Consider the following 11,107-nt stretch of genomic DNA (forward strand, 5'->3'; position numbering starts at 1 on the left):
CGTAAATAAGTGGTAAAAATCTTCCATTTGTTTGTAATTTACAATTCACACAAATTCAATGGCAAGTAAATAAAAATGTTTAAACAAAGCAATATGGATCAACTGATAGATTTTTAATCTAAGTATAAACCCATCAAATTATGGCCATAATAATTGTATTTTAGGAATCTACGCGTTAATCGTATAAATCGTTGGTAGGGATAAACACCCTACGAACATACGATCCACAAGTAATCAAGTGCTAAATTTTCAATTTTTCCTATCTATTTAGGACATTCGGTCCTAAATTTTCAATTTATGATCCTGGCTTTCAGTTTTGATCTAGGCATTTGGTGGAAAGCTGGAAATCATAATGGCGAAACGAGTGCTTTCCAGCACGCTCAAGAACTTGAAGGTAAAACAAGAATCAAACATGGTCTCCCCCCCTCCGCCTTTCTTTTCCTGGGGCTTGGCTTTATCATTGCTTGGTTCAAGACTTCATATTTGTGATATTTTCATGACTCAATATGGTTATAATATTTCTTCATTCAATAGTTCATGCAAAGAGCAGCTCTAAGAGAGGAGAAATCCAAGAAAGAGGAGGATGAAGTAAAATCTGATGTCAATATTTTTGGAACTAATTCTTCTTGGTACTAATTTGGATGTCAACCTTGAAATAGGCGGTCTGAGTGTGTTGACATATTACCTGAATTCTGAAATAATTTTCACCCAAAAGTTCTGTGTCAGATTATGACTGGTTGGCTACTAACCGACTACATTCATTGTCAGCTAGGGCTTTTTTCATCACAAATTATGACTCATCGTTGCTTAATGTGGTTCCACACGTCTTAAATCTATTCTTTTTAGCAATAAATATCAATCTTCTTGATAGAATTGTTTGAATTCCATGATCGTCCTCGAATCTACTCTTGGCGAGTAGCGTTAAAAAATTCTTTAGTGTGAAATCCTGCAAGTTATCATTAATGCCGTTTTACCTATAGCTCCTTTTAAAGAGCACAATATAAACCCTTTCTATACCAAGTTTGTTTTTCGCGACTTAATTCCATTAGTGCCTCTGATATGTTTCTAATATCTGCATATTCTGAATTATTCTTTTTAGCTATTTCATGATTTTCAGTGTTCTCTCTAACTGTATGCAGTATTGTCATAATGGAAGGTGATCCCCATCCAGGAGCAATTAAAGGTTGGATGTCATTTCAAAGTTTTAATAGACGAATTAATGTGAATATTAAGATCAAGAATTTAAAAGTTTCCCTGCTTGATATTTATCTGTTATTCATTCCTTTCATTTCTAATGGCAAATTCTTGCCTGGATAGAGACTCAATGAAGAAGACGCAAGGCTCCATCGGCCAGCAGCTGAAACTCCTAGTTCTAGGAATCAAACTGGAAATATTTAAGTTTGGTGGCTTCTCTTTTCCCATAATACTAAGTTGAATGTGATTTTTTTATGGTGTTTAATTTTTGTTTGTGCAAAAGCACCCTGTATCGTAGGTCTACCCCACTTTAACTGGAGTATTTACCTGGAGTTCAGGCTAATCTGAATTGAGCTGGGCTCAATCATTAGGGCGCTCAATTTTGAGACCTCTAGTTAACTTGGTATAACCCATTGCCGGTTGAACCAAGTCCTTAGTGATTATGGTGTTTAATTTTGTCGGTGTGGTCTGCCTCCCATCCCCATCTCCTTTTTTCTTTTTTTTTTGGGGGGGGGGGTGTTGTTATAGGATGATTCTGCATCAATGGTTTTAGTTTAGTCCCAAAATCCAGATAAATATTACGTCTTTGGATTTGACCCTGGTTAGCTGACGCATTATTTTACATTTGGATTCAGAAAAAATGGCGACGTCAAAAGCAAACAGTCTGAAGTAACGTCTGAAGCACAAAATCCAACTAAATTGCCCAAGAATGATAATGGCGGTAACCAATCATTGCCAAGAAACAGTTTGGGGTATTTCAAAAAACCAAAGGGAGATAAGTTAGACTGGAATATTCTTAGACCACCCAAATACAAAAGGCATAATTGGATGAGGATACTGATGGTTAGGTTAGTGTGATCATGCTAGATTGAGTTCTTTGTTTGCCGATATTGGGTATTGTATCTCTAATGTTAATTTCACTTCGTGATTTTATCAAGTAGCTATAATGGCTACATTTTCCGCCATGTAATGAAATGAGGTCAGGACTCATCAGTTATCACATACATGTTAGGATTTTTCTTTATAAGAAGCTTAGATATTTAGCCTCATATATTTAATATATTTTTATTAGGTAAATCAGAACAAATAAACTTTAAAGTTTTAAAAATATCATCCTTGATTATTTCACTGTGCATTGTATAATTTCTTTTGCTTTGGCATAATTTTTTTGTTAAATGTTGGCATATATGATTGTAGAATTTTACTTGGCGAACTGTTAACAACAAATATTAGTCCGATTGATAAAGGGTTCGTTTATAATTCGCAAGGTTGAGTTCAAATTTGCTGGCAATGTATAGGTTGAAAATATTGTTTTAACTTAAATGGAGAGCTTTGGCCCCAAAAAAACTTAAATAGAAAGCCTGTCCTAATCAAATGCAAATCAAAGCACTTAAGTTGCCTACTGTACGACTAGATGGTTTAATTTCCATCTCCCCATCATTCCACGAAAGCAGAGGATTTAGCATGCCTTGTGGAAGAGTCTCTATTATAGATAATGCTTGCAGAAACTCGCTAGAGACTGATACAAAACCGAGCGTATGTTGGTATGCTTTGGGTCTGCAATTTGTATTATCAGCCAGAGAGAAATTCTAATTGTCATAATTGTAGCTTCATCGTAATAAAACAGGCCTTGATCTTTGTCCTGTAAATTAAAATCTTTACTTCTTTTTTCATTTTCGAATTGTTGAGTAAAAAACAAAACTAGCTACGATTGTTTCAGATTCACTTTAGATTCTAATGATTTCGCAGTCAAAAACACAACTTATGACAGTAAAGTAAGGCATGGAGTTGATGAAACTATTGCCATCATAATGTTGGAATTTTAGATTGTGTTTAAGAAAAATCTCATATTACTTACAATTGAAAAAGGCTTAGGGTCTGTTTGGCTATGAGAGGAAGAGGAGGGGAAGGATTTTAAAGGAGGAAAGAGGAGGAGAGGAGAGTAGAAGGATTTTAATATTACCTTGTTTGGATTTATAAAGAGGAAGGGGAGGGGAGGAGTTCTAATATTACCTTGTTTGGTTCATGAGAAGAGGGGAGGAAAAAATATTTTGACAGACAATTTTACCCTTATTTTATTTAAGATATGGGTATAATGGTCACAACATGACAAAATATAGATATAATGGTCATAACATGGTAAAATATTGTCATTTCCCTTAAGATCCTCCTAATTTTGGAGGAGAGGTTAGGGAGGGGAGGGGAGGAAAAATTTTAAAGAGAAATGATTAAAATCCTTTCTCCTCCCTCTCCTCCCCTCCGAATCCCTCATACCAAACACACCCTTAGCACCCGTTTGCTTCGCTGAATATTAGGAAATGTAATGGGTTGGAATGTAATGTAATGTAATAATGATTACAATAAGTTTGTTTGGTACAATATTACGAATGGGGTAATGAAATATACTTTTTATATTTACTTAATTAAGATAAAATTAAAAAGTCAAAAATATCCTTGTAAAAAAAAAAGTCACCTTCCTGCATCTTGTATTTCTTCCTCGTAGCAAATCCAAAAATCAAAAATCATCACAAAAAAGTAACAATGAAAAAAATTCTTACAAATCGAAGAATCGAGGAGGAGTAAGGAAGTGATTGATCAAGAATGGATTTGATTGTAAATAGATTTCTAAGTTGAATGATTTTTTAGGGCTTTCGATATTGGGGTTAAAGAAATGTGGGTGTGGGTAGAAGTTATGCCTAGAAGGAAATGATGATGAGATCCAAGTTTCAACTTGTCCCTTGTATTCAAAAACAAAAAAACAAAAGAAGAAAAGAAAACTGACGATGAGGGTGGGGATGCGTTTCCATGGGGGCTGCGGTGCTGTCAAGGCGAAGGATGGGGGAATTGACAATGTTGATAGAAGAGAAGGATCCAAGTATTGTTTGATTTTTCTAAGGGTAATAATGTATTTTTCTCCACCTGTAATCCCCATTCATAGGGTCTATCTATGTAATCCAGATGCAGGCTTTTAAGGGAATTAGGATACCAAGATGTAATCTTCTTTACATTACAAAACCCAACCAAACAAGTGAATCAAACTTTTACATCAGAATTACATGTAATTCTCATTCCTGTAATCCAACCAAACGGGCCATTAGTGCATGCTAAGATGTGAGTTTGAGGTGGAAAAAGGGCTAAGAAGAGGAACTGAGAAAGACGATTTGTTAAAAACTAAGACTATCATTGTTTAGTTGAGATGCAACCATAAATAACACGACCCAAATTAACAATTAAGAAGTTAACACGCACAGTAAAACATGTGGCCCACCCTAGAATGAGTTCAAGCCAAGTTCATCTCCCTAAGATGAAAGGAACAAGATTGCCCAAAATAACTTCTAGTAATTTTTGAGATTTTGCAGCGTACGTACCATCATTTGAAAGTGCAACAAGACATACAAGTCTTACACTTTACATTACAGATTAGTATGAGCTACGAGGAAACATTTGAATCAAACATCACACTCAAACAAACAGGTCTTTTACTTTTGACACCAACAATGATCATTACGAGTATCAAAAGCACAAAGGAAATATTAATTAGAAGCTGAAAATGCAGACGTAAATTTCTCATGAACCATGGGATGAGTCCAGTCTAAATTGCTCCACCATTCTTGCTCACCTTCAATGGTTTTCAGATTAGCTGCATTGATTGTGTTGAAAGGTAGCGTTTTCAAGTGAGGGCATTTTCGAACATTTAACTTCTCCAAAGAACGCCATACCAAATTTTCACTTGAGCATATGAACTTGAAGTTTGACAAGCTATCCAATACTAACACCTTCAATTCCGGCAGTATCCGTTGCTCCCCTTTAGCAGGGACCTTGAAAAGAACTTCAAGTCTTGAACAATTTTGAACCACTAATTTCTCCAGTTTAGGAAAATCAATATTTGCTACCTGAGAAAAGATACTCGTCAACTCCGGACAATTCTTTAATTTCAAAGTATGCAGCATGGAAAAGCTTCCAAAATAGAAGGGGCCCCTAAAAACAATCCTCAAGTGTTCCAAATTATCCAAATGTAATTGTTGCAAGTTTGGCAAGAGACCTGCATTGGTGCCATTGATATTGTATACCTTATCTCCTTCAACAATGATTGACATTTGATTACACCCTTCTATAAGTAAATCATGGAGACATTCTGGGTTTGATGTCTCTACCAACTCTAATAAAGTTCCAATGCTCTTGTGACAGATTAGCTCAAATGCCTTAACTTGAGGGAGCATCTCAGTGATTGCCAAGTCAACCCTTTCATCACCATTACAATACTTCACACACTTGGAAATTCTATCGTCGTCAAGAGACTCAATGATTTTTGGATTTTGTGAGTTTTCACTTCTCACGAAAAATTGACATGGAGTAAACTGCTTCTTACCTCTCCTTGATTTGCTGGTCTCTAGGAATTTTCCAAGGGTTTCTGAAGAAGGAAAGCTGCATCGGAAAGTTGTTAGATTTTCCAAAGAAGCAACTTTTTGTATAATATTTTCAGCATCATCGCACCATTTTGATGGGGACTTCACTTCAATGGTTAATTCTTCTAATCTGTGAAGCTCTGAAATTCCATCATAATTGCTGCTCGCAAAGTATGAGATTCTTAGACACCACAAACTTGCCAAGTATGGCACAAAATTTATTTTAGTACCTCGAATGTCCAATACCTCAAGATGTTGAAGTGGTTGGATATCATGCGAACATATTTTCAATCTTGAACAACCATTGACATAGAACGCCTTAAGCCCAGTTAGTTCTGTCAAAGATGGTAACTTGCTTATTTTAGTCCTATATAAGTTTAAAACAAGAAGATTGCTCATACTTTTAAAAAAGTCTAATGGGATTTCAGCCAACCTCGGATTCTTTTGTAGCAACAGTGCCTGAAGACTCCCACAATTCTGGTTTGCTGGTAGACTATCTCTTTTACTACCAACCATAGAAACCCACCTCGCATGCTGCCATGATTCTGATCTGAAGGGCTCCTTATGTTTTTCATTATCAAAATAAGTTCTGCCTTCAGAGTTGTTATATAATATATGTAAAGCAAGTTGCCTATAAAGGTCATTCATTTTAACATACCTCATCTGTTCCCCTTCCTCCAAGAATGAAACATTAACAAGGGACCTCAATACTGAATCAATAGCTCTAGTGCGCATCCCACTGTACTTAGTAGTTGCATCAACCTTACCAAGAAAGCCCTGAGCTATGCAACATTCCACTAAGTAATCTGTGTATATCTTGCTGTTTGCAGGATATAGTGAAGCGTAAAGGAAGCATTTTTGTTCACTTTGACCACGTAGCCGCTTATAACAATAATTTTCCAAGGTTGAGAATATCTCTTTCAAACCATTAACTCCAACTTGAGGCCAAGGCATACATTCATTCAAAGCCGTAAGCCAATCAGGAGGATCCTCTTGATAGCTAAAAGACTTTGCAATAGGATCTATAAGCAGGGGAAGACAAGAGCAGAACCTCTTGCATATCAATTTAGCGTTTGGTGGTAAAACCTTGACACTAGCAATGTCTCGAAACATAGACTGTGCTTCATGAGGGGATAACTCTTTAAGCTTGACGTCCCTATTAATATAATTCGACTTTAAAGCAAGAGGATAATGAGTGGTTATTACCACCTTACTATCCTTTTGGTCCTTTGAAATATTCAACTTTTTCCAAATCTCATCGGGTTTGTACCTTATGTCATCTAAAATCAGCAAATATCTTTTGTTCTCCAGAACTTTCTGTATTCTTCCAACAACTTCAGATTCATTACCTTCTCCATTCACCTTTACTCGAACCGCAATTTTTTGCAAAATGTCAAGGTATTCAGCCTGCGGATCAGTCTGCTCATCAGCCAGCACTTTGATGAAAATCACCATATCAAACAACTTGTCAACACTACAGAAGTGGTTATTTAAGTTTCTCATTATTGTAGTTTTCCCGACCCCTTTTTGTCCGTGAAGTGCCACGCATTTTACTTCATTATCTGTTAGCAGATTCTGAATCTCCCAGAAGGCTTTGTTAAGAGTCGGATACTTCCCAATTGGTGGAACGCTGATCTCCTTTATAACCCACTCTAGCTGCTTATCAACTAGAATCTCCTCTGGACATTGTTCAAGAATTCTGATAACGTGACTGAGTACCCTTTTGATCTCGTTTTGAAAACCAATTCTTTTTAAAAGACGCCGTTTCCTTGTCCCTAGTTTATGATATTTTTCATTCACGAAAGCCACCTCTTTCTCAATATGTGATACACGCTCCTTCCAAAGCTTGTAAGCCTCAGACGGATCTTTCTGCTCGCTATGGCTCCAAACTGCACGGTCTTTGTCCATTTGTTGAGCACGTAGCTGCGCCAATCCATAGTTTAGCACTTCATGTGTGCCAGCAAGCGAAATGGAGCGTGTTCCAGCTTTGGACAACAGAAGTTGCAGAACAGGTGCCGCAAGAGTTGCAACAGCGGGAACAATTACCCCAGCAATCGCTATCTCAGCCATTGGGGAGCCTCAAAGCCTGCGGGGAAATGTACGGTTCAAGAAATGCTAGCATAGAATATTATTAATGAAACAAGTTTGATAGAATCATTAATTTTAGGGTTAAGGTGCGCCCAACATCCCGAACTATTTATCCAGGTGCGTCCAGTGGCTTAAAGTAATTTTGGTGCATCCAGTGTCCTAAACTAATTAAAATGGTGCGTCCATATCCTAAACTAACAGAAATGTTATGTTTAACTGTTACTTTCCTGACTGAGCTTAAAGTTGACCCATGATATTCTACATGGTAGACACATGGGCACCCGATGTGTATTATTCTTACTCAAAAGTCAATTTATTTAGAAGAAGAGGAAGGAAATAAATTCAATTTTGAGTAAAAATAATACATATCAAATGTTCTTATGTGTACCATTTAGAATATATAGGGTCAACTTTAAGCTGAGTTAGAAAAGTAGCAATTAAACATAACATTTCTGTTAGCCTGGGATATGGACGCACCATTTTAATTAGTTTAGGACACTGGATGCACCCAAAATTACTTTAGGCCACTGGACGTACCTGGGTAAATAGTTCAGGGTGCTGAGCGCACCTCAGCCCTTAAGATATTTTATAACTAGGTCGTTATAAGAGATCAATCATGCATGTTTTATAAGCTGACTCCTTGAATTATCATCCTGCTCATATTTTATCTTATAAATTTGTTTGTTTCCTTTCTCTATTGAAAAAAATCTTAACTAGTATTTGGTCAAAAAAAAAATCTTAACTAGTAGGTGTTATCACTGTTGTCAAATTCACAACTTGACTCACCAAATTTACTTGTTTTTATATTTCTACCTTACAAAATCGCATTATCTTATTTTTAAACTTGTACTGCTGGCAAACTCAATTGAACTCACAACTGGCTTGGTCAAACTTGGCAAGCTTGTTGAATTTTTACTGAGTTGAGCAAGTCAAATATGTAACGAGCAGAGCTTGGTTTATAGAACGTATAGAGGACCCATCCAAATAAAAATTAAAGTCAAAAGAAAAAAACTAATATTAATACAAAAACCAGAAATGCCAAAAATAAGTTGCTTATTTTAAAATTGTAGAGTGGTGTGTATTCTTTGAAGTTTTCTTCTATGTTTTATCATCAAAGGACTCAAGAAGGAGGTGAAAGACTGAAAATAGGGAGAAGTTCGGGCTTAAATATATTAAAACCCAATTGTTGTTATTTTTTATTTTAATTATTTAATTATATACTTTTAATAGTTCTAGTATTATTGATTAGAGCTAAACTCTTATGAGTTTATTATTCAAATTCACGGTATAATTCTACATTTTTGTAACCAGTTTGCTTAAACTCTAAGTTTGAAAATCTTGGCTGCTATTGTTTTCTTAAAAGTGATTTAGCAGACAATAATCACATTTTTTTTTATTTCTTTTATCTTTCCTCTTTTTAAAGCAAGTTGCCCGCGTGAATAATTCACGTCCCTAGTAAAGTTAATATTGGCAAAAACAATAGAAGTACAATTTTTCAATCTAATCTTAGCACATAACTTTTTTATGATAAAAATTTAAGCACATAAAATTTCAAGATTTTAATAAATCATTATTAATTGTAAGAATCATATGTGACAATATTTAATTAGAGAATTAGAGCTAATACGAGTTCCGCTTCTCTCCTCTGCTTTTTGTATCCCTCTGTTTTTGTATCCGCTGCTGTTCGCCGCCTTGAAATGAGGCCGTTAACTACATTACATATATATATATATAGTATTATATAATACTACCTCCGGTCCTTAATATAAGACCTTATTTGACTTTTATTTTGGTCCTAATTATAAGACCTCAATCCACTTTGTCTCTCATATTTATGTATTTTTTCCCAAGATAGTCCCTCTAATAATTGTAGTCCTAGCCAATATAGTTGATTAGTAAGGATATTTTAGGAAAGATAACACCTATTTATTACAACTAACTAACTTAACTTCTTTCCTTAATCTCCCCAAATTAGTCAACTGGGTCTTATAATTAAAACCGGAGGTAGTAACATACAACAATGCCACGTGTTCATGCGTGAAGCGGGACGAAGGCTAATATGATATTATACCTGACAAATTTTCCAACAAAATAATTCACCAAAAAAAAGTAGCAGTACTAATAATATACTCCTCCGATCCTTAATATATAACCCAATTATTGAGTTGATTTTGATCCTAAATATAAGACTCACTTCTTATATTTATCAATTTTTTCTAAACTACCCCTAAAAATACTCCCCCAATCATAATCAAGTAGAAAAGAGAGAGGAGATATTAGGAAAGATTATTATGGTGTTTTAAGAAAAACATGTCACATTTCTTATAATTAACTAATTACCTAACTTCTTTAATTTAATCAAATTAGTTAAATGGGTCTTATATTAAGGACCGGAGGAGTAATAAACTTTAATACATGCACATGGTTTTAGACGAGTTTTGTGTAATTAACACTTATTATATTAAGTAATTAGCACCAGTCCTTAACTTAAGATATAATTTATAGTCCAAATAATTTGATTTTATATTAAGTATCGAAAGTAATATATGTACTTATAAGTAAAATATAAACTAGTAAAATGGTTATTTGCATAAAGTTTCAAAATTAGGTAATTTGTTACAAAGTTCTTTCAAAGTTTAAGGGAGATTTTTAAAAAAAAGAATAAAGTTGAGGAGCTTGCAGTTTTTCTTATTATTATTATTATTATTATTATCAGTAATTTAGTACTAATTTTATCACTGTCAGTACAATACTATTATTCAAATATAAGACCCCAATTCACTTTATCTCTCATATTTATCTAATTTTTTAAGGTAATCAGCCAATATATTTGATCAATAAGAATATTTTTTAAAAAAATAACATATATTTATTATAAATAATTAATTTAATTAATTTTTTTAATCTACTTAAATTAATTAGTTAACTTTCATATTAAAAACCGGAGTTAGTATTATATGATGCGGTTGAAGGAAAATAAATGAGGGCAGGTCTAACAGGCTACAAAAATAAAAAAGTCACGGTGATGCGCTCATGCTATTCTCCCCCATGTCAGCCGCGTTGGCTTCACTGAAGAGTTTAGAGCTGTCAAAACGGCCTCGTTTCAAGGCAGCGGACGTCAGCGGATACGGAAAGCAGAGGAGAGAAGCCGTACAACTAAATATATTTAAAGCCAAAATATATATTTAATTCTTTAATTTTATCTTTATAGAAGATTTTAGTTTGGTCTCTTAATTTTAAAAGTATACTTTTAGTCTTTTAGTCTTAAAATTATTAGTTTTAAATGATGATTTTTTTTGTAACAGTTGTGATTATTTTGAAAATTAAAATTAATATTATATCATTTAGTAATTTTTTATCAACATTCAAAAGGTTAATATCATCATTTTTTGTTAACAATTCTAAAGTTAGAAGACTAA

General features: G+C 34.4%; 2 protein-coding genes across 2 annotated transcripts; one reads left to right on the forward strand and one right to left on the reverse strand.

Moving 5' to 3' along the window:
• Window positions 1-315: 315 nt before the first annotated feature.
• Window positions 316-2,052, forward strand: LOC114721169 (uncharacterized). Its single transcript, XM_028906990.1, has 5 exons — window positions 316-394; window positions 535-629; window positions 1,140-1,221; window positions 1,318-1,394; window positions 1,830-2,052. The coding sequence occupies exons 1-5, from the start codon at window positions 353-355 to the stop codon at window positions 2,050-2,052; spliced, it is 519 nt and encodes a 172-aa protein (XP_028762823.1). The 5' UTR covers window positions 316-352.
• A 2,675-nt stretch (window positions 2,053-4,727) lies between these two features.
• Window positions 4,728-7,670, reverse strand: LOC114721170 (disease resistance protein At4g27190-like). Its single transcript, XM_028906991.1, has one exon. It carries the CDS (start codon window positions 7,668-7,670, stop codon window positions 4,728-4,730), a length of 2,943 nt encoding a protein of 980 aa, XP_028762824.1.
• Window positions 7,671-11,107: the final 3,437 nt, after the last annotated feature.

The sequence above is a fragment of the Neltuma alba genome, unplaced genomic scaffold (genome assembly GCF_004799145.2).
Source record: "Neltuma alba isolate B1F8T4 unplaced genomic scaffold, ASM479914v2 tig00012014_pilon, whole genome shotgun sequence".
Classification (NCBI taxonomy): Eukaryota; Viridiplantae; Streptophyta; class Magnoliopsida; order Fabales; family Fabaceae; genus Neltuma; species Neltuma alba.

Bases quoted from the DNA above. Each gene is read 5' to 3' on its own strand.
- LOC114721169 (XM_028906990.1), top strand. From the start codon at position 353: ATGGCGAAACGAGTGCTTTCCAGCACGCTCAAGAACTTGAAG. The intron at 395-534 runs GTAAAACAAGAA...TTCATTCAATAG, and splicing joins GCACGCTCAAGAACTTGAAG to TTCATGCAAAGAGCAGCTCT. The intron at 1,395-1,829 runs TTAAGTTTGGTG...ATTTGGATTCAG, and splicing joins AGGAATCAAACTGGAAATAT to AAAAAATGGCGACGTCAAAA.
- LOC114721170 (XM_028906991.1), bottom strand. From the start codon at position 7,670: ATGGCTGAGATAGCGATTGCTGGGGTAATTGTTCCCGCTGTTGCAACT.